At 41.8% G+C, this 27,331-nt stretch overlaps 2 protein-coding genes across 2 annotated transcripts in view; both read left to right on the top strand.

Moving 5' to 3' along the window:
* The window catches only part of LOC143787545 (IgGFc-binding protein-like), a 41,762-nt gene extending 34,100 nt beyond the window's left edge, over positions 1-7,662 (top strand). The window contains exons 3-7 of the mRNA XM_077276385.1: positions 1,852-3,083; positions 3,653-3,849; positions 4,421-4,789; positions 6,226-6,482; positions 7,354-7,662. Coding sequence (XP_077132500.1) covers positions 1,852-2,903 — 1,052 coding nt within the window. The 3' untranslated portion in view covers positions 2,904-3,083; positions 3,653-3,849; positions 4,421-4,789; positions 6,226-6,482; positions 7,354-7,662. The remainder of the gene's footprint in view (positions 1-1,851; positions 3,084-3,652; positions 3,850-4,420; positions 4,790-6,225; positions 6,483-7,353) is intronic.
* LOC143788852 (uncharacterized) overlaps positions 4,422-27,331 on the top strand; it is a 38,674-nt gene continuing 15,764 nt past the window's right edge. Inside the window, exons 1-4 of the mRNA XM_077278765.1 lie at positions 4,422-4,789; positions 6,226-6,482; positions 20,270-20,302; positions 20,937-20,975. Coding sequence (XP_077134880.1) covers positions 4,422-4,789; positions 6,226-6,482; positions 20,270-20,302; positions 20,937-20,975 — 697 coding nt within the window. The remainder of the gene's footprint in view (positions 4,790-6,225; positions 6,483-20,269; positions 20,303-20,936; positions 20,976-27,331) is intronic.

Below are 27,331 nucleotides of genomic sequence, written 5' to 3'. Positions count from 1 at the left end.
TGTGATACTGTGTGTGTGTGATGCTGCATGTGTGTGAGCTGCGTGCCTGTATGTCATTATACAGTATGGAGAACTGTGGCCATAATACAGTATGGAGCATCATGTGGGGTCATTATACAGTATGGAGCATCATGTGCAGTCATTATACAGTATGGAGCATCATGTGCGGTCATTATACAATATGGAGCATCATGTGCAGCCAGTATACAGTATGGAGCATCATGTGTGGTCATTATACAATATGGAGCATCATGTGCAGTCATTATACAGTAAGGAGCATCATGTGCAGCCAGTATACAGTATGGAGCATCATGTGCGGTCATTATACAATATGGAGCATCATGTGTGGTCATTATACAGTAAGGAGCATCATGTGCAGCCAGTATACAGTATGGAGCATCATGTGCGGTCATTATACAATATGGGGCATCATGTGCGGTCATTATACAGTATGGAGCATCATGTGCGGTCATTATACAGTATGGAGCATCATGTGCGTTCATTATACAGTATGGAGCATCATGTGCGGCCATTATACAGTATGCATGCGGTCATTATACAGTATGGAGCATCATGTGCGGCCATTATACAGTATGGAGCATCATGTGCGGTCATTATACAGTATGGAGCATCATGTGCGGTCATTATACAGTATGGAGCATCATGTGCGGCCATTATACAGTATGGAGCATCATGTGCGGCCATTATACAGTATGCATGCGGTCATTATACAGTATGGAGCGTCATGTGTGTTCATTATACAGTATGGAGCATCATGTGTGGTCATTATACAGTATGGAGCACTGTGTGGCCATATTTTTTTGTTTATAACTATTGTATATGAAACAGTGTGATCAGCAGTGCTAAATGGGTGTGCTTGGGACGTGGATATGGGTGTGACTAATTATGAATGGGTGTGGTCAGAGGCGTGGCCTAAAATTTGCCGCGGCGCGCGTAGCGCGCCGCAAACTTTGTCCCTCTTTCCCATCTTCAAAAGTTGGGAGGTATGCTTAACTAATAACACAGCCAGCCAGTGGGCACAGCCTCACTCTCCATACACTTGACTAGTGATGTGGCCGGCCAGTGGGCACAGCCTCACTCTCCATACAGTTGACTAGTGATGCGGCTGACCATAGAAGTGTATGGAGAGCGGGACCATGCCCCTGGCCAGGAGAATGTATAACTCATACATACCCCTCCGTTCTGGCGAATCTCAGGAGTACACAGTGCGTGCGTAGAGGGATTCATAAGTCTGCAATCACACAGAATGACTGCAGACTTATTGATTTGGACCAGACAACCCCTTTCAACTCAATAATCACTCATTATGCAGCAACGTTTCTCCTTATGGAGAGTGACATACCAGCTGGCTTGTCAAGGTAAGGAGGCTTATTCACCGTGCAATGCTCCTCTGGGAAATTAAATATGCAAATTGCCTCTTCTGAGAAAAAGAGGACTTAACTCTATAGCGCCACCTGTTGGAAGTAGTGATCTACACGAGGGCCAACAGCCCGAAACACCGTGTCTGCGAATTGAGATACTGATTTGGCTTTTATCCTAAGTCATATTGCACGACTCGTTAAAGGGTTGATTGTGACTTGTAGGATCGCTACTACCAACAGGTGGCGCTATAGAGTTAAGTCCTCTTTTTCTCAGAAGAGGCTATTTGCATCATTATGCAGCAGGTATTCTTATAAGTTAATGTTAGTTTTGCATCAAGAATTCACAGTCAGATAACAGAACAACCGTTTTATGAAGGGGAAATGCAGAATGCCGTTATACATTTTCACGGTGACCTGTCTGACTTACAATTTACAAGTGTATTAAGATTTTTCTTTTTTTCTTCTCCAGGACAGATAAAAAGAGCATTTGTAACCGTTTTCACGGAAAACTCCCACAAAGACCCTACAACAAGTTTCCAGCTGTATATTGTGACCTGTGATAAAGCGGCAACAGTCACGGTGACGGTGTCTCAGCCGTTCTTCTATAAGACGGTGCATGTTCCCCAGAACAGTGGTACATTCTTGAACATGAACCAAACATATATGATCACAGGGCAGGGCATCACTTCCAAGGTCATAATGGTGACCTCCGATGTGGCCATATCTGTATTTGCATTCAACACAAACAAATACTCTGCTGACGCCACAACCTGTCTACCACAAGAAGACCTGGGTGTGGAGTATTATATCGTTAATCCTGGGAGTGGGGAACACGCAAAGGCTTCAGTAGGCAAAAGACAATTTGCAGTGGTTAATGGACTTGATCATGAAGTCCAGGTGGACATTACAGTCTCAGGATCCATCGCATATGAGGGGATTTCATACAACACTGGAGATTCGTTCACATTGTCACTGAGGAACCAACAAGTCATTCAGTTTCAAAGCTCTGATGACCTCACGGGAACCAAAGTCTCATCTTCAGCCCCGGTGGCCGTGTTTACTGGTATTCAGAGTTATGTGCTCAAGTCAGGCTCTGACACCCTCATGGATCAGCTTCATCCAGTGAAGAACTGGGGGAACGTCTTTGCCGTATTCCCATTTTTCACCCACACTCTGGATGTCATCACTATAGTTGCGGGAAGTCCAGATACCCGTGTGACTATTGATAGCCCAGGAGGTGCCACCAATCATAGTCTACAGGAAGGTGCCCATGTCCGAATCACTTTAGACAAAATCCTCCTCATCAATGCCACCAAACCTGTGATGGTCTCATATTTATTTCATGAAACTCTCTCAGGTGGGTTACAACATAGATATGATGCATTTTTTACCACAATCCCACCATCATTACTGGGAAGAAGATATTACCAGTTTGTGACTCAGTCTTACTACGACAACTTCATCCTCATCGTTTCTCAGGTGTCTTCAGACTCAGAGTTCTATCTGGATGGAAACCACTAAGTTCTTACCCAACGACCAGGAAAGAATTCAATGGGTTTATAAGTCGGCAAGTCACATTGGGGAAAACTGAGGGACAGCATGAGATCTACCACCAGACCTCCACATTCACACTTTACGTTTTTGGCCTTGAAAATTTAGTCTCGTATGGATATTCAATAGGCGAGGGTGGACCATTTCCAGGTGAGAGATGTTCTACACTGAATATGAGTTTAAAAGTTGCATTAGCGTCAGAAGAATATGGCAAATGGGAAATGGTTGTGTGGTTAATCTGCATTAATCTGAGCTGACGATAAGATAGCCCCATAATGAAGTCAAAACTGAGCCAAGTTCCTGGGTTTACCATGTACGACAGCTTGTTTTCCCCATACAACCTTCTTTTACATATGTCTGGCTGAAAGAATTCACTAATGTTTATGAATGTTTAAAACCATTAGTTTTACAGCAGCGCCTCCACAGGAGAAATGAAGTATTGCATGGTTCCCTGTAAAATCAGTGTTCTCTTTATGGAATACATGGAAGTGTTGGGACGTTTAGATTCTGACCTAATAAATGAGAATCCTAAATTAAAGACCCTCCTGTTAGTTTATAATTCCTTCTGAAGGTATCTTAAAATAAGTTTTCTAAAATAACTCTCATAAATTATGAGGGCTGGGGATTAAGAGGGGATATTGAGACTGTGGGACCTCCAACTCCTAATTCAATATATTGCTAACACCATTCTCTAATTAGTGTCTCGAATTTTGTTACAGAACCAACACAAGAACCCGGATGTTCGATCCATTGCCTCCCGAATGCTGCGGAGTACATCTTACCATACAGCTTGGTATCGGGGGCTCATCTAGACGTACTTGATATTCATCTCAAGGACCCTCTGTGCCGAGCAGAAAAGGAGAAGGATCACTACCTCATCAAGATACCATTCAACAGATGCGGGTCCAGTGTCCTGGTGGGTTTTCCAGATATAGACAACTTATATCAAGTCTAATTGTAAGAATTATTTCTCAATTTCCTAATAAATGGGGTGATATATCACGGATATATATTATTTAGAATACCGGTTTGAATGATGGGTAGAAGCCCAGAGACCAAACAATATATGAGTAATGTTCATGCCAAGGGAAGACATTTAATGAATCATTTACATAACTTTTCTTTGGTTTTTATCTTCAGTATTTATCCTGAAATATCTACACAGTGAGTCCAGTGGGCAGTCCTATTTAATGACTGACAGTCACCATTGTTTAAGAGACCGCACCCAGGACTCATAGTGAGCAGAAATTGACATTACACCCATAATTAAATTATTCCCTGCACACTATTATATATAAAACTTCTTGGCTTCTCTCACTGTATAACGTGACGCTGATAAGGATCATGATCAATGAAATAAGTTTACATGAAGTTCAGGAAGAAGAGATGACATCACTAAAGATCACCTAAATAACATTAGGAGCATAAATTGTGACATTTTTTCCCATTTATTGATGATTATGGATAATTCACTATTTATTTTTCAGTATGAGGATGAGAAAACGTTCTACACCAACCACCATTTACGGGACCGTCCCTGACACAGACGTCCATCGTATCGAGATCCCAGTGAGGTGTGAAATGCAGAGTAATAAGTCTCTGGAACTGGTGATAAAACCTCACGTGAAGAATGTGATCTGTAAAGGTTATTACAACGTGTCCATGAGACTCTACCAGAGCGAGGGCTTCACTGACCCCATCACCCTTTATCCTCATGAGGTGGATCTGCACAGCAACCTACATGTGGAGCTCGTGGTGGAGTCAGTGGATGAGGAGCTGCGGATATTCACAGAATCCCTCACTGCTTCCCCGTCATTAGAGGACACAAATAAGAGATACAACGTCATCCACCATGGGTGAGAACCTACATGTCTTATGCTACAGGGTGATAACGTGCCCAACCAGGGGTAACAGATGTGCAGAAGCATTGTGGAGCCTCAAAGGTCAGCCGTCTATACTGTAGATCCAGATACTGTAGAGTTGTGACATCACATATTGTGAATGATGGATCCTGTGTTATCTACTGTATTTAGAGATGTTATTAGTCATTATACAGGAGGAGGAGGTGAGCTGTGACATCACCTATTGTGAATGGTGGATCCTGTGTTATCTACTGTATATAGAGGTGTTATCAGTCATTATACAGGAGGAGGAGGAGGTGAGCTGTGACATCACCTATTGTGAATGATGGATCTTGTGTTATCTACTGTATATAGAGGTGTTATCAGTCATTGTACAGGAGGAGGAGGTGAGCTGTGATATCACCTATTGTGAATGGTGGATCCTGTATTATCTACTGTATATAGAGGTGTTATCAGTCATTGTACAGGAGGAGGAGGTGAGCTGTGACATCACCTATTGTGAGTGGTGGATCCTGTGTTATCCACTGTATATAGAGGTGTTATCAGTCATTGTACAGGAGGAGGAGGTGAGCTGTGACATCACCTATTGTGAATGGTGAATCCTGTGTTATCTACTGTATATAGAGGTGTTATCAGTCATTGTACAGGAGGAGGAGGTGAGCTGTGACATCACCTATTGTGAATGGTGAATCCTGTGTTATCTACTGTATATAGAGGTGTTATCAGCCATTGTACAGGAGGAGGAGGTGAGCTGTGACATCAGCTATTGTGAATGGTGGATCCTGTGTTATCTACTGTATATAGAGGTGTTATCAGTCATTGTACAGGAGGAGGAGGTGAGCTGTGACATCACCTATTGTGAAAGATGGATCCTGTGTTATCTACTGTATATAGAGGTGTTATCAGTCATTGTACAGGAGGAGGCGGTGAGCTGTGACTTCACCTATTGTCAATGGTGGATCCTATGTTATCTAACACATATATAGAGGTGTTATCAGTTATTCTAATCCTGTCTGTAGTGATAATGAGACTGCTGTAAATGAGACTGCTGTAAATTCATTTGTGCAGAACAGGAAGTGTGAATCTATAGATAAGCTTTGTGGCCAGTGTGAAAATTGGAAGATTTCCTATTATTATTAATACTAGTAGTACTAATAATACGATAATAATATCTGGAAATAAAAAAATGTTTAAACATATATTTAACATAGAAGCCTGATTTAATTATGACATTTTTGATGGCACATTCTCTTGAAGACAAGCCCTGTTTGTTGCCCTTTCAGTATTAGAAGGAGATTGTCACTTTATGAGCCAGGAGTGAAGAGAAGTGATGATCATTCTGTGCTCGTTCTTACTGTGTTGTGTGAGCTTCTCAGAATGACGCCATGACCTCGGCTTATATTATACTAATGTCTTTGTTCTGTCTTCAGATGCCGCCAAGACTCCACCTTACAGGATCACCCGGTGACAGACCGGCGCCGGCAGCGCTTAACTTTCCATGTGGTTAAGTTTGAACATTTCCATGAAGTCTACCTGAGCGCCAATGTGATCATCTGTCACAACTCCACCTCCCCGAATCGCTGCACTCAGGGCTGTATCACCCCAAGAGTGAGACGAGACGTCCGCACCTCGGGGGAAGAACTGGACACAGCCAGGTTATCTGAGGGCCCCATTGTGTTTAGGGCTAGTAAGTAGTCGCCGTATTTCTTCTCTTGATAATTAGGATATTAATCCCTTTCCAACGCAGCCATTGTTCTTTTGTTTTTCCTCCCTTTCTTTCAAGAGCCAAATCTGACATGGCCGTATGAGGGCTTGTTTTTTGCAAGTCGAGTTTGGAATGACATCAACAAGTTTTCAGCAATTGGAGCTTAGCTCCTATCGCTGCTGTTACAGGCAGAAGCTGTCTGTGTAACCCAGCCGTCACTTGCCAGGAAAGGTGCGGGCTCAGCTCCTACGTCTGCTCCATACACATGCACCTAACATGCTCTTTGCATGTATGTCAGATGTCAAGAAGGGGTTAAAAAATATTAACATTCACAACATAAAGCAAAAAGTAATAACAATAGAATAAAAAAAAAGCGAAATGTAGTCAATTTTGAAATTGATCAAATTTAGAAATGTGCACTAACTTTGGCTTCGAAATCCACCAGCCACAGGTTTAAAATTATCCTAACAGATACTGGAGAAAATACGCCATACGTTTTACAGTGTTAAAATAATACCGCCATATGGTACTCAGATAATAATATCATATTCACTTAATAAAAGAGGATCCATCCAATTAATACCGTCATAGTCTTCAAGGTAATTATGTGCTAAAGTGCACATAGGATAGTGATGGAAATGTATTGTCAACTCTTACAAAACAGTCAGTTCAGATTTCTGAGTACCGTAATTTGGATCTGCATTACCAGTAACGATTACAATTATGGGTAATAATAGGTTTGGATTAGATTTGGGTTGTTAGTTCGCCAAAAAGGAACCTTTGCTCTTCATACATATGTCAAAAATGTCCAACAATCCTTTTCATATTTATAGTATTTTTTTCCCTTCCACAGAGGAGAAAACCAGACAAAGTCACATCTATAACCTGACGTCAGTTTTGTTGGTTGTCTTGTGTGTCACTGTGATTTTGGCAGCGCTGGGTTTGGTGATACAGAGAGAATACTACAGAAGACGACAGAAAGCTCCGATACACAGCAGCACCAGCTGTTCCTGAAGGAATCATCTATTTTATTGGAAATACAATATTACATATAGATTGCATTAGGTCACATTTTCTTTTTATTGGTTAATGTTGTATCCATTTTTTTTTGCCTATTCCGGAGGACTGTAATACAATAAAGCTGTTTTATTATTAAAAATTAGGTGCAACCTGTGTCAAATTTGATGGATGAATGGTGGTTTCCTCTTCAGCGCTGTGATAAATTAGGAAAGAGAAGGCTAGCTATCTATCTATCTATCTATCTATCTATCTATCTATCTATCTGTCTATCTGTCTGTCTGTCTGTCTGTCTGTCTGTCTGTCTATCTATCTATTTATTATCTATTATCTATCTTCTATCTATTATCTATCTATTTATTATCTATTATCTATCTATCTATTATCTATCTATCTAGAAGAAAAAATGGAACAGCACCATAGAGATGCTTCTATATTATCAATAATCTATCTATTATCTATCTTTTATCTATCTATCTGATCTATCTATAATCTATCTATTATCTATTATCCATCTATCTATTATGTATCTATCATCTATTATCTATCTAAAAAATAAAGATTATTATTATATATATCTATTATCTATCATCTATTATCTATCTATTATCTATCTATCTAGCTATTATATATTATATACAGTAGCTATCTATTTATCATCTATTATCTATCTATGTATCTATTAACTATTAACTACTGTATCTATCTATTATATATTATCTATTATCCATCCATCTATCTATCTATCTATCTATCTATCTATCTATCTATCTATCTATCTATCTATCTATCTATCTATCTATCATCTACAGTAGCTATCAATTTATCATATATCATCTATCTATGTATCTATTAACTATCTATCTATTAACTATCTATCTAGAAGAAAAAAATGGAACAGCACCGTAGAGATGAATTCAGGGTGAAAGGTCCTCCAAACAAATATCCATTTGAGAAAGGCTGGTCATAGCCGAAATATTGCCACACCATCTATCTCTCTAGAAAAAGAAAACAAAAAGCAGCATAAAAAAGATTGTAGGGTGCAAAAGCCTCCCAGGTACATACCAAACCGTGTAAATAAATCCCCCCCCAAAAAAAAATAAATTGAAGGCTGCACATCATAAGTAGAAAATCACGTGCAGTTTATCTATCTATCTATCTATCTATCTATCTATCTATCTATCTATCTATCTATCTATCTATCTATCTATCTATCTGTCTGTCTGTCTGTCTGTCTGTCTGTCTGTCTGTCTATCTATCTATCTTTCTTGGGTCATTTGATTTGTATTGAACATTGTTTTATCTTGTTTTTTATTTTTTTTGCCTAATCTTGAACAGTACAACATAATTTTAATTATATGAAAAACAGCTCACAGCTATAGTTTGTTATATTTACTTCTCAGTACCAGTTTATCTATCTATATCTATGAGTTATTTCTTTTGGATAAGTCATTTCTTTGCCTCGTCTTTCCATTTGCAGCTGTGGACTTTGTGCAAAATTCAGATCCGTGGACGCACAATGTTCAATGAATTGGTACAAATTCAAAGAGCCCTCTATCTTTTGATTTTTTTATGCCCTTTAAGAGAAAACAGTTGCACAATCCTTTCAATAAGCTTTAAAATGTTGCCCATTCATTTTCAAGTGGGCAAAGAAAGAAAAAAAAAAGAGATTGTGCACTCCACTAGGGTACTGGAGTGTATTTGAGCCAAAAATTTCTGACATTTTGAAAAGTTGCAAATAATGAATTATGCTAAAACGCCTGTAAACCACATCAATAGCGCTTGCAAAACAAAAAAAAAAAACAGATGAAAACAAGTAATGGTAAATCGAAGGGGTTTTTGGTCCTTAGGATAGGTCATCAATATTATAGCGATGGTGGCATTGATCAGCTGTTCACGGTGTCGGCACAGTCAGATGTTAGCAGTTGCGGAGCTGCACAGCACAGATCCGTCTGCTGTATATTGGCCGCAGCTGATACTGTTAGATGATAGGGTGGATCTGTCGTGGCCACGGAACGGAGCTGTGTTCTGATCCGTAGCTGCGGGCACTGGGATTCATTGACCAGTGCGGATGCTGGGTGTCTCACTTGTCTTTCCAGTTTTTGGCAGCTGTGAGATCTCTATGTGACCTGGTTAAACACATCAAAATGTCCACATCACACAGAGAATGCCGGATCTGAGCCCCTCTGGGGACATATTTTTACCCCTGTATGACGCTGCCTTCCTATCATTGGGTTATGTCATACAGATGTCCCCAGAGACGAATCTCTACTGATGCCCCCTCGATTGAAAGGGAAATTATAATCTAAACTGTACAAGATAATATCCTGGAAAGGAGAAACCACAAATTAAAGGGATTATCCATTCTAAAATGACAAGTCTGTGACTACAGACTTGTGAATCCTCACAAAGCACACACTGTGAGGATTTTCCGGCGCAATATGCAGACTCCTGGCTACATTCGGACTAGATGGGCCGGGGTAATGAGGAAGGCCGTGCCCATCTAGTCGGACTGTGGCCAGGAGTATGGAATGCCTATTGTATACTCGTGGTCACGTGACCACTGTTCTTCCAGGCGCTGACACCGGAGAATCCTCACATAGAGTGACTGAAGACTGGTCGTTTTAGAATGCACAATCCCTTTAATAATGGGACAAGAAAAACAGACAGGCAAAATCCATTAAAATGAAAGTTGAGCTCTGATTAGTTCCTCTGGTAAAATGAAAGCTGTGCTGTAATTCCTAAAATTAGTAACACCATCTATTGGCGCCATCCAACTCCACCATTATATTCAATTGTGTCGAAGTCCTAACGATGCAGATACAGCTTACAGCTCCCCAAATCTGGGACTGTCTCCCTGTATCCAGGATGGTTGGGAGGCGTGCAGGCAAGGAGTGATGTTACTAATCTTAAGAATCACAGCACTTATATGAGTATTTTGTATGTAGGTCTGTTCCGCTGGTAGAGTCCGTACAGGACAACACTTTTCGGGCCTCATTTATTAGAAGTGTCTTACAGTAACCTGTATTTATTATCTATAGCAACTATTCAGAGTTCAACATTCATGTTACCAGAGCAGAGCAACCAATCAGAGCTCAGCTTTCATTTTACCAGAGCAGCGCAACCCATCAGAGCTCAGCTTTCATTTTACCAAGGCAAAGTAACCAATCAGAGCTCAGCTTTCATTTTACCTCAGCTGATGTACACATAGAAACACACCAGACCTTCCAGTTCCAGCAAGAAGCTGTTTTTTTGTGGTTTAGTGTGGAAGTGACATGATACAAGATCTGTGGCAATATCACAATTCTGTGACAAAAATGTGTACATGGCCGTCTTTAAAAAAAAAAAAAAAAAAGAGTAAAACCATATACTAAAGATCGATTACACTTTCTAAATTTAAACAATGTAAATCTTTGTTATGTAACAAACACAAAAACCTAGAAAAATAAAAATATTTCAAACTGCTGATATTGTGCCAGAACCTATTCCTCTGTGTTCATAGGGGAACGGATCGTGATTACTGCTATGTATAGCACAGGCGATAAGACAATCACAGCTTCAAGTTCCCTGAGGGTATGTGTCCACGTTCAGGATTGCTTCAGGCTTTGGTCAGGATTTTATGCAGGTAAAATCCTGACCAAAAATGCACCTGAGGTCACTGGCAGGTCACCTGCGGTGTTCCTGCGTTTTTTGCTCATTGTAGCAATATGCTGCGTTCTGAAAAAACACAACGCATGTGCGTTTTTGCGGGAAAAATGCATGCGTTTTTTAATGCACAGTGGAGACGGCATTTCATTAAATCCCCTCCACTATGCTGTAACATCTGGACGCTGCGTTTTTGACGCTGCGGCTCAGCGCAGCGTCAAAAACGCAGCGTTTCCTGAACGTGGACACATACCCTAGGAGGACTATCGACCACAGTAAAACGTATATAAAAAAAGTTTTAAAAGATATGAAAAAAAAATAAACAAAAGTGTTTAACTCACCCCATTTTGCCCTGGTGAAAATAAAACAATGAAAAAAATATATATACACATATATATATGGTATTGCTGCATTCAGAAATGTCCGATCTGTCAAAATATAAAAACAATTACGGTAATCAAATTGTTAAAAATCAAAACACCAGAATTACATTTTTTTTTTTGGTCGCCGCAATATTGCAATAAAATTTAATAAGAGAAACATTATATCGTCCCCAAATCGTTTTCAGTAAAACATTAGCTTGGGACACAAAAAATAAGCCCTCATCCAGCCCCAGATCCCAAAAAATGGAGACGCTATGGGTCTCGGAAAATGGCGATATAGCAAAAATAACATTTTCTTATAAATTCCAAAATGTTTTTTGACCACTTAAATTAAAAAAAAAAAAAAAAAAAATCATGATACAGGTTTGGTATCTGCGTTCTCGTACTTGACCAAGAGAATCATATTGCCCGATCAGTTTTACCATAGTGCACATGGTAAACAAAAAAAAAATACTGAAATTGCACTTTTTTTTGCAATTTGAACCCACTTGGAATTTTCTTTCCAGTACACTATAAGGTAAAATCAATGGTGACATTCAAAAGTACAACTTGTCCCACAAAAAAACAAGCCTTCATGTGGCCATACGGATGGAAAAAAAAAAAAAGTTATGGTGATTGCAAGAAGGGGAGCAAAAACAAAAGCGCAAAACCGGAAAATCTCAAGGCCATGAAGAGTTTAAAGAGGGACATGCCGCCCGACATCTCCCCGGATCTGTGACTTTCCTGCACAGTTGAGATGCATGCATATAGTCATAGGGCAATCAAATATTTAATAGGGACCCATTAGGGATCCAAAATAGCCGACTCTTTTTGGTAAGCAGAGCACAAGATCACCAAGAAGAGCCGGACTGTCCTTCACTAGCCGGGAATCTTCAGCTGTGGAGTTCACATCAAGACGGGCGGCACAAGAGTGACTGTTGTTTCTGAGTCATTGTTTCTGAGTGCTTGCTTTTTGCTATAGCCCCACTTAAACCAACTTGCAGAGCTGCCACCAGCCTGTTGTCTTGTCTCACGGTGGTTGCAGCCAGTTTTGCAGCTTTGCACCACATACAGCAGGTCCCTCCGCCATTATATGTGATCACAGTTTCACTGTTCCTCAAATCCTTTATCTATTATGCCCTCTTGTCTGTGCCTTCCAATGTCGTCATGGCTGACACATTGCCCCTAAACCTGTATAGGCCCATACTGGTGCCAGGCTCCTCTACCTACAAACTATCAGTCATAAAGCACTGTTTGTAGGTGTCCAATAATGCCGACAGAGCTTGGCACCGCTCCACATGCCGAGGTCCGCAAAACATCAGCGCCATTGAGTTAAACAGACGAAAGCATTGATAAATTGAAAGACAAGCTGGGGCAAAAGGTGCACAAAACAGCAGGGCTGTGGAGTCGGAGTCGTGGAGTAGGAGTCGGAACCAATTTTGATGGAGTCGGAGTCTATGTCTTGGAAATTGAGGAGTTGGAGGTTTGGCTTAACGACTCCACAGCCTTGGCAGGGCTGTGGAGTCAGAGTCGTGGTGGAGTCGGAGCCCATTTTGGTGGAGTTGGTGTCATGGAAATTGAGGAGTCAGAGTCGGAGTCTGAGTCGGAGGTTTGGCTTACCAACTCCACAGCCCTGCACAACAGGAACGGCAGTAAATGAAAAGGTAAGAACCTCGAAAATATCAATATAGACGCTATCATTGTGTCGTCGGTAAACTGGAAACTGTTCATTAGTGATGATGATGCCCACACAAGAGAAAAGCCCAAATGTGCCCCTTTTGGGTGTGTGTGTGTATTATTACTACATTATTGCTATGGATTAGCGTGGAGAACAGAACAGTATTGGAGCCCAACATACTAATCAAAATAGGGGTCTCATGGAGAGCACCCACCACTGAGCTGGAGTCATTTTTTTGTATTGATGTTTTTTACCGATACTTTGCTGTTGATTCGTCTAGATGATAGCCATCTGCTCAGTCTGTTGTTCACTGACCGAATATTTCCTGAAATTTACAGACCAAGAATTTCTTATAAAATTCTGCTAAACCTAAGTTTTCCTTTGTGTATTTATCTGACAATAATGAATCTTTCGTTTTCATTGTAATTCAGTTTGGCTCGTCATGATCTAATCTATGGTGAGTGTGTGGGGGCGTAGGAGTGCCTTGTTGTTGGATTGGGATCCGTACACCGTAGGGATGTGGTTGTAATAATTTTGCTACATTTCTGAGTAATATTTTTAAGCCTGTAATGATGAGCCAATTTTCACAGTTTCGTTTTGTCCCTTCTCTTCTTCCAGGAGCCATAACTTTTTATTTTTTTATTTTTCCTTCTACATCAGGGTTTGTTTTTTCACCAGACAAGCTGGAGTTTTGAATGATGTCCATTTTACCATGTACTGAAAAACAGGAAAGAAAATTCCAAGTGGGGTAAAATGGTGGAAAAAATATCACAATTCTGCACATTTTTTTAGGGTTTTCTTTTAATGGCATTAACCATGTGTTAAAAATGATATGGCAACTTGAAACTTCACGTTGGTTCAATTACAGCAATACCAAACTTTTATAGTTTCAGTCTCAGGGACCTCCAGCAGGTCCGATGGACGCACCACCGGGATGGTACACCTTACATGCTGCTGTCAGTGATTGATAACAGCCGTTCAGTTGTCCATTATTGGCTGAGTCATGGTTCCACCCTTCAGTGTGTCTGGGATGCAGTTACTGAAACGTCAGCCATCTAATCTGGTACAAGGGCATGCTGAAGCTGTCAGTACTTTTATTAACAGCTCAATCATCCAGTCTGGTGCAGGAGCATGCTGAGATGTCAGTGTAGTGATTAACACCTCGGCTGTCCAATCTGAGACTGGGAGGTGCTGGCTGTCTCCAGGTGTTCATTATCCCAGATAATGCCAGACTACTTAACTGGGCTGCCACTCCCAGATCTCTGCCAGATGTACATTCAGCTACTGTGTGGTTTGTCTCTCTGTGCCTTGCGTTCTGTTTGTTGTTCTTTTGTTGCCTGACCTTGGACCTCGTTCTGACCATCCATCTGTTTAACCACTCCTGCTCTGTTCCGCTATCCTCTTGGTATTGTGACTTACTATGCCTTTTTCTCTTTCTTCGGTTTATGATGTACCTTGCTGGCTTTAGACCTCGGACTCCGGACTATTCCATGTCACGGTTTGGCCGAGAGAAGTGACTCAGCATCACAGGCTGATTTAACAATATGCCCATTAGGTTTATGACCTGAAGAAGAACCATTTGAGCATCATTTGATCTGTCATCTGTCTTTTCCAGCGGGTCTTCTGTTAATAACACAATTTCAGTGTTAGAATGCTCCTTTACATCTACTTATTTTGATTCCATAATATCATGGGTGTGTTAATTTAACAAAATGGGCCCTGAAGGTTAAGACTGATATTGAAACTGCTTATCTTTGCTTCCTGTTCATCCTTTTGTTTGGTGGATATTAGGCAGGGTCAAATTTACGTGGATTGTTGCTTAGTACCTTTTTAGTAGGGGCACTGAAGAAGGAATTCATCATGGTTTGTTTTATTTGGTTACATACCATGGAAGCAATAGCACAGAGATTTAGGACACCATAAAAAAAAACACAACATAGATTCCAAGAAAATGGAGTTTCGGTTACCGTTAAAAAAAAGTAGAGGATTTCCGACTTTTGTTGAAATAATGTAGAAGAAGAGCATAGAATCATAGAATCATAGAATGTTAGAGTTGGAAGGGATCTCTGGGGTCCTCGTGTCCAACCCCCTGCTCTATGCAGGATTCTCTAAACCATCTCAGACGGATGACTACCCAGCCTCTCTTTGAAGACTTCCATTGGAAGATAACTCACCACCTCTCATGGCCGCCTGTTCCACTCATTGATCACCCTCACTATCAAAAAGTTTTTTTCTAATATATAATCTGTATCTTCTCCCTTTCTCTTCTTCTTCTCTCTTATACTTATTTATATAGACGATATATTTATATATTTATATATATTTATATGTTAATATATTTATTTGCACGACTCGTTAAAAGGTTGATTGTGACTTGTAGGATCGCTACTTCCAACAGGTGGCGCTATAGAGTTTAAGTCCTCTTTTTCCCAGAAGAGGCAATTTGCATATTTAATTTCCCAGAGGAGCATTGCACGGCGAATAAGCCTCCTTATCTTGACAAGTCAGCTGGTATGTCACCCTCCATAAGGAGAAACGTGACCCCAGTCCAGAGCCTCTCACCTAGCCAAATCAGTTCTCATGCTTCGCACTGACGAGGGCCAACAGCCCAAAACACCGTGTCTGCGAATTGAGATACTGATTTGGCTTTTATCCTAAGTCATATTGCACGACTTGTTAAAGGGTTGATTGTGACTTGTAGGATCGATACTTCCAACAGGTGGCGCTATAGAGTTTAAGTCCTCTTTTTCTCAGAAGAGGCAATTTGCATATTTATATAGAGTCATTAATTCCACAACGCTTTATAGACATTATCGGCAGAAATAAGAAATAAGCCATGGAGCTTTAAAATGTTAAAAAGGAATGGTCATGGAGGAAGTTTAACCTCCTGCTGGTGGTTATGAGTCTCAGGAGTTGGTCAACGCCCTGCACCTGGTTGATGTTGATGTTCTTGAGTCACATAGAAGCAGCCAAGGATAAAATGGTGCATGAGCTATAATTATGGTGGAGTTACATTTGCAGATGGTGTTTTATGCTTGCAGAGACTCTTATTGTAATGATTTATATGTGGTCATATCCATGTATGAACATTCTGTTACTACATCTGCACTGGTCACTAGATGGCACCGCACTAATACCACCCATACTGATGGTTAAAGGCAGCATATGTGTCACAACGCTATTGCTGGGTGTACTGGGACCAGGGGCTCCTTCCCTGTGGCTAACGCTATAGGTGCCCTAGCTCGCCCTGTTCCCTGCATTACTTCTTATGGTGAAGACGCCTGGGCCACGTACCTTGCTTAGCTACAGAATTCGCCCTCAGTCTGTAACCAGGGAAGAGGGGTCTAGTAGTGTACCGTTATACACCAACCAGACTAACAAGGTAATATTTACAGGGATAATGAAAAATACCAATCATATAAATATACTCACACAAACAACAGAGGTAAACACCGGGGAGAGGAGTATTGAGTTCAACCAAAGTAGGAGAAGAAAGGGAATTATCACATACTCAAAACCTAGCAACAGTCACAGATAAATCCACCAAAATCCTTCTCCAATAATAACCACCAACAGCCTCCAGCCATGCAGCAAAAGCTAACTCTGACAATGAGTGCTAGCCAGTTCCCAGTTTATATAGGAGATGGGAGTGGCTAACAGTGCACAGCTGAGAGCCTTAATGCAGGAAAGCTTTCAGGAGCCCTCAACAGAGCAGATTATTCCCTGCACTACTAAAAGAAACCTGCTCTGTTTAATATGAAGGTGAATCGCTTCTAATCAGTGCAGGAGTAGGAGAAATCAGACGCTGCATTCTTCTGGCTTCTCTCTGTCACGGTACCCCATGTGTTGTGAATTCTGCTTTTGGGCTCCCTCCGGTGGTTGTAGGTGGTAATGCAGTTGTCCCTGAGTTGCAGTCCTGGGCAGGTGTATCTGCTGATTGCAGTTCTGACTGGGGTATTTAGGCTTGCAGGATTCATTAGTCCTTGCCAGTTGTCCATTGTTTTTGGAGGTGTTGGTCCTTGCTTGGTTCCTCTGCCTTGCTACCAAATTCAGCAAAGATAAGTGTCTGGTTTTTGTTTCTTTGGCACACATGCTGTGTGCTTAATAATTCAGTGCTATTCATTGTTTTTTGTCCAGCTTAGATTGTGTCAGTATCTTCTCAGTCTTGTTGGATTGTTTTTTTCTTGTTTTTTGGAAGGGTTTTAATACTGACCGCTTAGTATTCTGTCCTATCTTTCCCTATTTAGCTAGAGTGGCCTCTTTTGCTGAATTCTGTTTTTCTGCCTGCGTGTGTCTTTCCTCTCCTACTCACAGTCTATATTCGTGGGGGGCTGCCTATCCTTTGGGGTTCTGCTCTGAGGCAAGATAGTATTCCTATTTCTATCTATAGGGGTATTTAGTCCTCCGGCTGTGTCGAGGTGTCTAGGGTTTGTTAGGCACACCCCACGGCTACTTCTAGTTGCGGTGTTAGTTCAGGGTTTGCGGTCAGTACAGGTTCCACCTACTCCAGAGAAAGTTTCATGCGGCTCCAAAGTCACCGGATCATAACACCCATGACAATATGGTTGTTTAAATTCTAAGATAGAGTTATATAAAAAAGTTTGGGCACCCCTATTAATCTTAAGCTTAATGTTTTATAAAAATTGTTTTTTTTGCAACAGCTATTTCAGTTTCATATATCTAATAACTGTTGGACACAGTAATGTTTCTGCCTTGAAATTAGGTTTATTGTACTAACAGAAAATGTGCAATCTGCATTCAAACAAAATTTGACAGGTGGATAAGTATGGGCACCTCACCAGAAAAGTGACATTATGATATTTAGTAGATCCTCCTTTTGCAAAAATAACAGTCTCTAGTCGCTTCCTGTAGCTTTTAATGAGTTCCTGGATCCTGGATGAAGGTATTTTTGACCATTCCTCTTTACAAAACAATTCCAGTTCAGTTAAATTTGATGGTCGCCGAGCATGGACAGCCCTCTTCAAATGATCCCACAGATGTTCAATGATATTTAGGTCTGGGGACTGGGATGGCCATTCCAGAACAGTGTAATTGTTCCTCTGCATGAATGCCTGAGTAGATTTGGAGTGGTGTTTTGGATCATTGTCTTGCTGAAAGATCCATCCCCTGCATAACTTCAACTTTGTCACTGATTCATGAACATTATTGTCAAGAATCTGCTGATACTATGAGGAATCCATGCGTCCCTCAACTTTAACAAGATTCCCGGTGCCGGCATTGGCCACACAGCCCCAAAGCATGATGGAACCTCCATCAAATTTTACTGTGGGTAGCAAGTGTTTTTCTTGGAATGCTGTGTTTTTTTGTCGCCATGCATAACGCCTTTTTGTATGACCAAACAACTCAATCTTGGTTTCATCAGTCCACAGGACCTTCTTCCAAAAAGAAATTGGCTTCTCCAAATGTGCTTTTGCATACCTCAGCCGACTCTGTTTGTGGCGTGCTTGCAGAAACGGCTTCTTTCGCATCACTCTCCCATACAGCTTCACCTTGTGCAAAGTGCGTTGTATAGTTGACCGATGCACAGTGACACCATCTGCAGCAAGTTGATGCTGCAGATCTCTGGAGGTGGTCTGAGGATTGTCCTTGACTGATCTCACCATTCTTCTTCTTTGCCTTTCTGATGTTTTTCTTGGCCTGCCACTTCTGGCCTTAACAAGAACTGCACCTGTGTTCTTCCATTTCCTTACTATGTTCCTCACAGTGGAGATTGACATGTTAAATCTCTTAGACAGCTTTTTGTATCCTTCCCCTGAACAACTATGTTGAATAATCTTTGTTTTCAGATCATTTGACAGTTGTTTTGAGGAGCCCATGATGCCACTCTTCAGAGGAGATTCAAACAGGAGAACAACTTGCATGTGGCCACTTTAAGTAGCTTTTCTCATGATTGCATACACCTGGCTATGAAGTTCAAAGCTCAATGAGGTTACAAAATCCAAAAAAGTGCTTTAGTAAGTCAGTAAAAAGTAGGTAGGAGTATTTAAAACAAGAAAATGATAAGGGTGCCCATACTTATGGACCTGTCAAATTTTGTTTGAATGCAGATTGCACATTTTCTGTTAGTACAATAAACCTCATTTCAAGGCAGAAACATTACGGTGTCCAACAGTTATTAGATATATGAAACTGAAATAGCTGTTGCAAAAAAAAACAACCAATTTTTATAAAACATTAAGCTTAAGATTAATAGGGGTGCCCAAACTTTTTCATATAACTGTAACTGAGACTAGGTGTCCCTTTCCTGTTCACCAGTGTTTTGCTACAGTGAACTGGTAATGTACGGGGCTCTGGTTGCCAGTTATTTAGTTCAGCTAGACCTGGTCACAACCCTAATCCATTGCTTCTGTTGTGCTACTTTGTCTATCCTGTTTTGCAACCTCAGCTTGTATTTTGACCACCCACTTGCTTTCTGATTTTGTCCCTGACCTGATCTTTTGGTAGCAACCCAGTGTGACGACTTTTCTTACTGCCAGCTTGCTCTACCGGTCAGCAGCTGATTCCTTGGCCCCTGTCCAGGAGTCCTTGTTTATCTACAAATTTCTGAATAGGTGTTGCCACGTTCAGTTCCCCTGTGACAAATTTAATGATATTTATGGTTATTTGAAGGAACCTTGCATGGTGCCATTCAACGATATTCAATTATATTTCTTGCACCATTAAATGCCTGAGAATGTGACTTTTTCAACAAAGATGAGTATCAGAGTTTATAACTGGGGAGGAAATTTTCAAAAAGGTATAGGGAAAAATGCAATGAGGGGTGAAGAGAAAGAGACATAGACGGAAATCCTACCGATCATGTGCTGATTAGCCATTAGATAGTGCACCATAAGAGGGGTGGGGTGAAATGGAAAGTGATTATTACCCGAGGGAACCTAATAAGTTATCAGCTTTCCTGCCAAACATGTGGCCGGCTTAGATTTCTGGAGAATTTAAGGAGACATTTGTGGAGAGTATTTAAGCTTTCTTGAAAAGATTTGACAACAGTTTCATCTGATCCTTCAGGATGTCTTGTCTCTCGGTGATGATTCTGCTCCTTTGTGCAGTTTGGAGTTTATTTCCATCCATCTCCAATGCGGGTGAGTATATTTAATTTCACTTAAGACGATTTATGGAAATTCACTCAGAAGGAGGGAAGTGTTATCTAACAAAATGATCTACATCTTGTAGCAGGGAGAATGATTAAGGGTAATGCGGTAGAATTTCACATTATAGAGAGAAAGAAATGTATTATGTGCGTATTATTATTATGTGTATATAGGAGACATATAACTAAAAAAAATTTGAAAAGCGAAGAACTTCTAACAAAATCTTTTTTTGGTTAATTGTTCTGCCGAGATTATTTTCTTAAGTTGTTTTTATAGCGATCAGAGCAATAATTGTATAATATTATTATTATTCAATGGCCTTCCGCTCGATCTTGAGCCATGATGACTATATGGATGAATGATCTGAAGGAAGATCGATGTTGTGCAGCCTAGATAGGTCCACCAGGGTCTTGCTAGTATCTAGTCATCGGGTTGCTCGTCTTCCTCTTCGTCTTGTTCCTTCTATTTTTCCAACCATGGTGTCCTTCTCCAGTGATTGCTCTCTTTGTATGTTGTGTCCAAAAGTGACCCGACCTCTCTACTTGATTACATGTGGATTTGTGAAATGTTCAGTACTTTACAGATTTGTCTGACCTGCAGATTTTATGTTCTTTTCTGTCTACAGAATCCATGTCAGGATCAGATAAATCAATGACAAAACCAGGTACAGTATGTATTGTGTATGAATTTCTCTGTGTGAAAATTCTCATCGGAGCACAGAGTGCTGACACTCGACACACGCTCGCAGCAGAGATTGAGGCAAGTGTCGTTAGCATATCACAGGCCTAATACGCCAGTGTGACCCCGGTCTTTTGGATCAGTGTGCCATTAGTGTGTTATCAGAGTGACATCAGTGTTTTGGATCCTCCATTCAGCAGCTACTCTGTGGCCCCAGCTCAGGTGCCCTTGTGTAAGTTCAGATCCCTGTACAGGGGTTAAAGGGTTAAGGTCAGTGGGGTCAGGGATAACACCGGAGAGATCAGACTGATCTCACCTTTTGCCACCAGTTTGTCACGGGGACGTAACTCTGCTGCCTCCAATCATCAGGACGATTACGCAATTGACTAACGAGTAATGGACGAGGCCGCTGCTGCTTCCAGTACTAAACCAGTTATTGGGGAACTCACAGTGAGCGTATGGTATATGCACCTCCGATTCTAATGCATGGAATATATATGTATATATATATATATATATATATATATATATATATATATACATACATATACCCCGGTACAGTCACTACCAGCTATGCAATAACTAGTTGCCACCATCAATCGTTTATACAGGCCGATTGGTCACCCGTTACAGGTAGCGTATGGCTTCAGGGGTGCGGTTTACAGAGCAAGAGGAAAAGAGCTAATACATGTTATATATTTCATCCAGAAATGTAGGCAATGTTTATAGAAAATATAGAAAGATGATACAAAATGGGAATAAAACATTCAATTTTATATCTGAAAAAAATAAATAATGAAAGAAAAGTACTAAACCGGATGTCAAAGAAATGGATCAGAGCTTAGCGTAGAGAAGTACTCCTTAGGAAACAGGACAGGACCCACATCAAGCTGTACCTTCCAGGACTGACAAAATACACAAACCTCAAATCTGCTTTTTATTAGATCTAGGTAACACCCTCATACTTCCACTTGATGAATTCTTGTGGGGGCTGGTTGTGGGATGCGATCCCCAACTTTCAGGATCTCTTCGCCCCTGGAGGTCCCAGGCAGGAGATATTGTCATCAGGTCTCCTATCGATATTTTTTTCTTTCTATAGAGATGAAACATGGCATGGGTAGCATCATCCATCTGGCCGATATTAAATTGGATATCTTCAGCTGACCGTACGATGATGTGAATGAATGAGTTATGTTCGTCCCTTCGCTACTACGCTAAAAATATATGTCCTATAAATTGTTATGAACTATACTTTTGGGCTCCCTCTTGTGGTCACTCGCGGTATGGCTCTTGGATTCTCTTTCCTCAGGTTGGTAGTCACCTGTTCGTTAAGACTCTGGGTGTTTCTATTTAAACTTCCTGGAGTCTTAGTCCATTGCCTGGCATCCATGTAATCAGTCCTTGTCTGGTTGCTCTTGTCTACTGGTCCTGATTTTTGCAACATAAGCTAAGTCCTGCTTTCTTGTTTTTTGTTTATTTGTATTATTCTGTTTTTTGTCCAGCTTGTTCATAATGTGATTCCTGATTTTGCTGGAAGCTCTTAGGGGGCTGATATTCTCCCCCCATACCGTTAGTCGGTACGGGGGTTCTTGGATATTCAGCGTGGATATTTTAGTAGGGTTTTTCGCTGACCACATAAGTCCGCTTTCTATATTTCTGCTATTATTTAGTGGGCCTCTCTTTGCTGAATCTAGTTCATACTTACGTTTGTCCTTTCCTCTTACCTCACCGTTATTATTTGTTGGGGGCCTGTATCTACCTTGGGGTATCTTTCTCTGGAGGCAAGTGAGGTCTGTATTTTCTCTGAAAGGGTTAGTTAGATCTCCGGCTGGCGCGAGACGTCTAGAACCAACGTAGGCACGTTCCCCGGCTGCTATTATTTGTGGGCTAGGATCAGGTATGTGGTCAGCTCAGTTACCACCTCCCTAAGAGCTAGTTTTTATGTTTGCAGACTTTGCTGAAGACCCTGAGATCCTCTGCCATTAGGATCACAACAGTATGCCAGGCCACTGAATAGTTAATGCATTGCAGAAGTGGGATTAAAAGAAAAAAGAAGTTCTGAGTTTTTTTTTGTTTTTTTTTTCTTCCTTCCCCTTTACCTCTGAATGGCTTGAAACTCTGCTGCAGACATGAATGTGCAAACTCTGATTACTAGTGTGGATCAGCTTGCTGCTCGTGTGCAGAGCATTCAGGATTTTGTTACCAGTAGTCCTATGTCAGAGCCTAAGATTCCTATTCCTGAGCTGTTCTCTGGAGATCGATTTAAATTTAGGAATTTTAGGAATAATTGTAAATTGTTTCTATCTTTGAGACCTCGTTCGTCTGGAGACTCAGCTCAGCAAGTTAAAATTGTTATCTCCCTCTTGCGGGGCGACCCTCAGGATTGGGCTTTCTCATTGGCGCCAGGAGATCAGGCATTGGCGAATATTGATGCGTTTTTTCTGGCGCTCGGATTGCTTTATGAGGAGCCCAATCTTGAAATTCAGGCAGAGAAGGCTTTGCTGGCTATTTCTCAGGGCCAGGATGAAGCCGAAGTGTATTGCCAAAAATTTCGGAAATGGTCCGTGCTTACTCAGTGGAATGAGTGTGCTCTGGCCGCAAATTTCAGAAATGGCCTTTCTGAAACTATTAAGAATGTGATGGTGGGCTTTCCCATTCCTACAAGTCTGAATGATTCTATGACGCTGGCCATTCAGATTGATCGGCGTTTGCGGGAGCGCAAATCCGCTAATCCTTTGGCGGTGTTGTCTGAACAGACGCCTGATTTAATGCAATGTGATAGAATTCAGACTAGAACTGAACGGCAAAATCATAGACGTCAGAATGGGTTGTGTTTTTACTGTGGTGATTCTACACATGTTATATCAGCATGCTCTAAACGCCTAACAAAGTTTGTTAGTCCTGTCGCCGTTGGTAACTTACAGCCTAAATTTATTTTGTCTGTGACTTTAATTTGCTCATTGTCTTCCTACCCTGTTATGGCGTTTGTGGATTCAGGTGCTGCCCTGAGTCTTATGGACTTGTCGTTTGCCAGGCGCTGTGGTTTTGTCCTGGAGCCTTTAGAAAATCCTATTACTCTTAGAGGAATTGATGCTACGCCATTGGCGGAGAATAAACCGCAGTATTGGACACAAGTGACCATGTGCATGACTCCTGAACATCGGGAGGTGATTCGTTTTCTTGTTCTGCATAAAATGCATGATTTGGTCGTTTTGGGTCTGCCATGGTTACAGGCTCATAATCCTGTTCTGGATTGGAGGGCTATGTCTGTGTCAAGTTGGGGTTGTCAGGGAATTCATTGCGATTCCCCGTCGGTGTCTATTGCTTCCTCCACTCCTTCAGAAGTTCCTGAGTTTTTGCTTGACTATCAGGATGTGTTCAGTGAGTCCAGGTCCAGTGCTCTTCCTCCTCATAGGGACTGTGACTGCGCTATAGATTTGATTCCTGGTAGCAAGTTTCCTAAGGGACGATTATTTAATCTGTCGGTACCTGAGCATGCCGCGATGCGTTCTTATATAAAGGAGTCTTTCGAGAAAGGACATATTCGTCCATCCTCTTCCCCTCTTGGTGCGGGATTCTTTTTTGTGGCCAAGAAAGACGGATCTTTGAGACCTTGTATAGACTATCGGCTTCTGAATAAAATCATGGTTAAATTTCAGTACCCTCTGCCACTATTGTCGGACTTGTTTGCTCGGATTAAGGGTGCCTGTTGGTTCACCAAGATAGATCTTCGTGGTGCGTACAACCTTGTGCGCATTAGGCAGGGAGATGAATGGAAAACTGCATTTAATACGCCCGAAGGTCATTTTGAGTACTTGGTGATGCCTTTTGGGCTCTCTAATGCTCCTTCGGTGTTTCAATCCTTTATGCATGACATCTTCCGGAAGTATCTAGATAAATTTGTGATTGTTTATCTGGATGACATTTTAGTTTTTTCTGATGATTGGGATTCTCATGTAAAGCAGGTCAGGATGGTGTTTCAGGTTTTGCGTGATAATTCTTTGTTTGTGAAGGGCTCAAAGTGTCTCTTTGGAGTGCAGAAGGTTTCCTTTTTGGGTTTTATCTTTTCCCCTTCTGCTGTGGAGATGGACCCAGTTAAGGTCCGAGCTATTCATGATTGGACTCAACCCACGTCTGTTAAGAGTCTTCAGAAGTTTTTGGGTTTTGCTAATTTCTACCGTCGTTTTATTGCTAACTTTTCTAGCGTTGTTAAACCTCTGACGGATATGACCAAGAAAGGTTCTGATGTCGCTAATTGGGCTCCTGCGGCCATTGAGGCCTTCCGGGAGCTGAAGCGCCGGTTTACTTCGGCGCCTGTTTTGTGCCAGCCTGATGTCTCACTTTCCTTTCAGGTTGAAGTGGATGCTTCTGAGATTGGTGCAGGAGCTGTTTTGTCGCAGAGAGGCTCTGGTTGCTCTATGATGAAACCATGTGCTTTCTTTTCCAGGAAGTTTTCGCCGGCTGAGCGGAACTATGATGTTGGTAATCGGGAGTTGTTGGCCATGAAGTGGGCATTTGACGAGTGGCGTCATTGGCTCGAGGGAGCTAAGCATCGTGTGGTGGTCTTGACTGATCACAAGAACCTGATGTATCTCGAGTCTGCTAAACGCCTGAATCCTAGACAGGCTCGTTGGTCATTGTTTTTCTCCCGTTTTGACTTTGTGGTCTCATACCTGCCTGGTTCGAAAAATGTGAAGGCTGATGCTCTCTCTAGGAGCTTTGTGCCTGATTCTCCTGGAGTCTCAGAGCCGGCTGGTATTCTTAAAGAGGGAGTGATTTTGTCGGCCATTTCTCCTGATTTGCGACGTGTGTTGCAGAGATTTCAGGCTGGTAGACCTGACTCTTGTCCACCTGATAGACTGTTTGTTCCTGATAAATGGACCAGCAGAGTTATTTCCGAGGTTCATTCCTCGGTGTTGGCAGGGCATCCTGGGATTTTTGGTACCAGAGATTTGGTGGCTAGGTCCTTTTGGTGGCCTTCCTTGTAACGGGATGTGCGTGCTTTTGTGCAGTCCTGTGGGACTTGTGCTCGGGCTAAGCCTTGCTGTTCTCGTGCCAGCGGGTTGCTTTTGCCCTTGCCCGTCCCGAAGAGGCCTTGGACACACATTTCCATGGATTTCATTTCAGATCTTCCGGTGTCTCAGGGAATGTCTGTCATCTGGGTGGTGTGTGATCGTTTTTCCAAGATGGTCCATTTGGTGCCCTTGCCTAAATTGCCTTCCTCTTCCGATCTGGTTCCTTTGTTTTTTCAGAATGTGGTTCGTTTGCACGGCATTCCTGAGAATATCGTGTCTGACAGAGGATCCCAGTTTGTGTCCAGATTCTGGCGATCTTTTTGTGCTAAGATGGGCATTGATCTGTCGTTCTCGTCTGCCTTTCATCCTCAGACTAATGGCCAAACGGAGCGAACTAATCAGACGCTGGAGGCTTATTTGAGATGTTTTGTTTCTGCGGATCAGGATGATTGGGTGACCTTCTTGCCATTGGCTGAGTTTGCCCTCAATAATCGTGCTAGTTCCGCTACTTTGGTTTCGCCATTTTTCTGCAACTCTGGTTTTCATCCTCGTTTCTCCTCGGGTCATGTTGAGCCTTCTGACTGTCCTGGGGTGGATTCTGTGGTTGATAGGTTGCAGCGGACTTGGAATCATGTGGTGGACAACTTGAAGTTGTCACAGGAGAAGGCTCAGCGTTTTGCCAACCGCCGCCGCGGTGTGGGTCCCCGACTTCGTGTTGGGGATTTGGTTTGGTTGTCTTCTCGGTTTGTCCCTCTGAAGGTTTCCTCTCCTAAGTTTAAGCCTCGCTTTATTGGTCCTTATAGAATTTTGGAGGTCCTTAATCCGGTGTCTTTTCGTTTGGATCTTCCTGTGTCGTTTGCCATTCACAATGTGTTCCATAGGTCTTTGTTGCGGCGGTACATTGTGCCTGTGGTTCCTGCTGTTGACCCTCCTGCTCCGGTCTTGGTTGAGGGCGAGTTGGAGTATGTGGTGGAGAAGATGTTAGATTCTCGTCTCTCTAGATGGAGGCTTCAGTATCTGGTCAAATGGAAGGGCTATGGTCAGGAGGATAATTCCTGGGTGGTCGCCTCTGATGTTCATGCGGCCGATTTGGTTCGTGCTTTTCACGCTGCCCATCCTGATCGCCCTGGTGGTCGTAGTGAGGGTTCGGTGACCCCTCCTTAAAGGGGGGGTACTGTTATGAACTATACTTTTGGGCTCCCTCTTGTGGTCACTCGCGGTATGGCTCTTGGATTCTCTTTCCTCAGGTTGGTAGTCACCTGTTCGTTAAGACTCTGGGTGTTTCTATTTAAACTTCCTGGAGTCTTAGTCCATTGCCTGGCATCCA

The sequence above is a fragment of the Ranitomeya variabilis genome, chromosome 8, assembly GCF_051348905.1.
Source record: "Ranitomeya variabilis isolate aRanVar5 chromosome 8, aRanVar5.hap1, whole genome shotgun sequence".
NCBI classification, from domain to species: Eukaryota; Metazoa; Chordata; class Amphibia; order Anura; family Dendrobatidae; genus Ranitomeya; species Ranitomeya variabilis.
The sequence above is the reverse complement of the archived record's forward strand: the minus strand, read 5'-3'. Positions and strand labels throughout refer to the sequence as shown.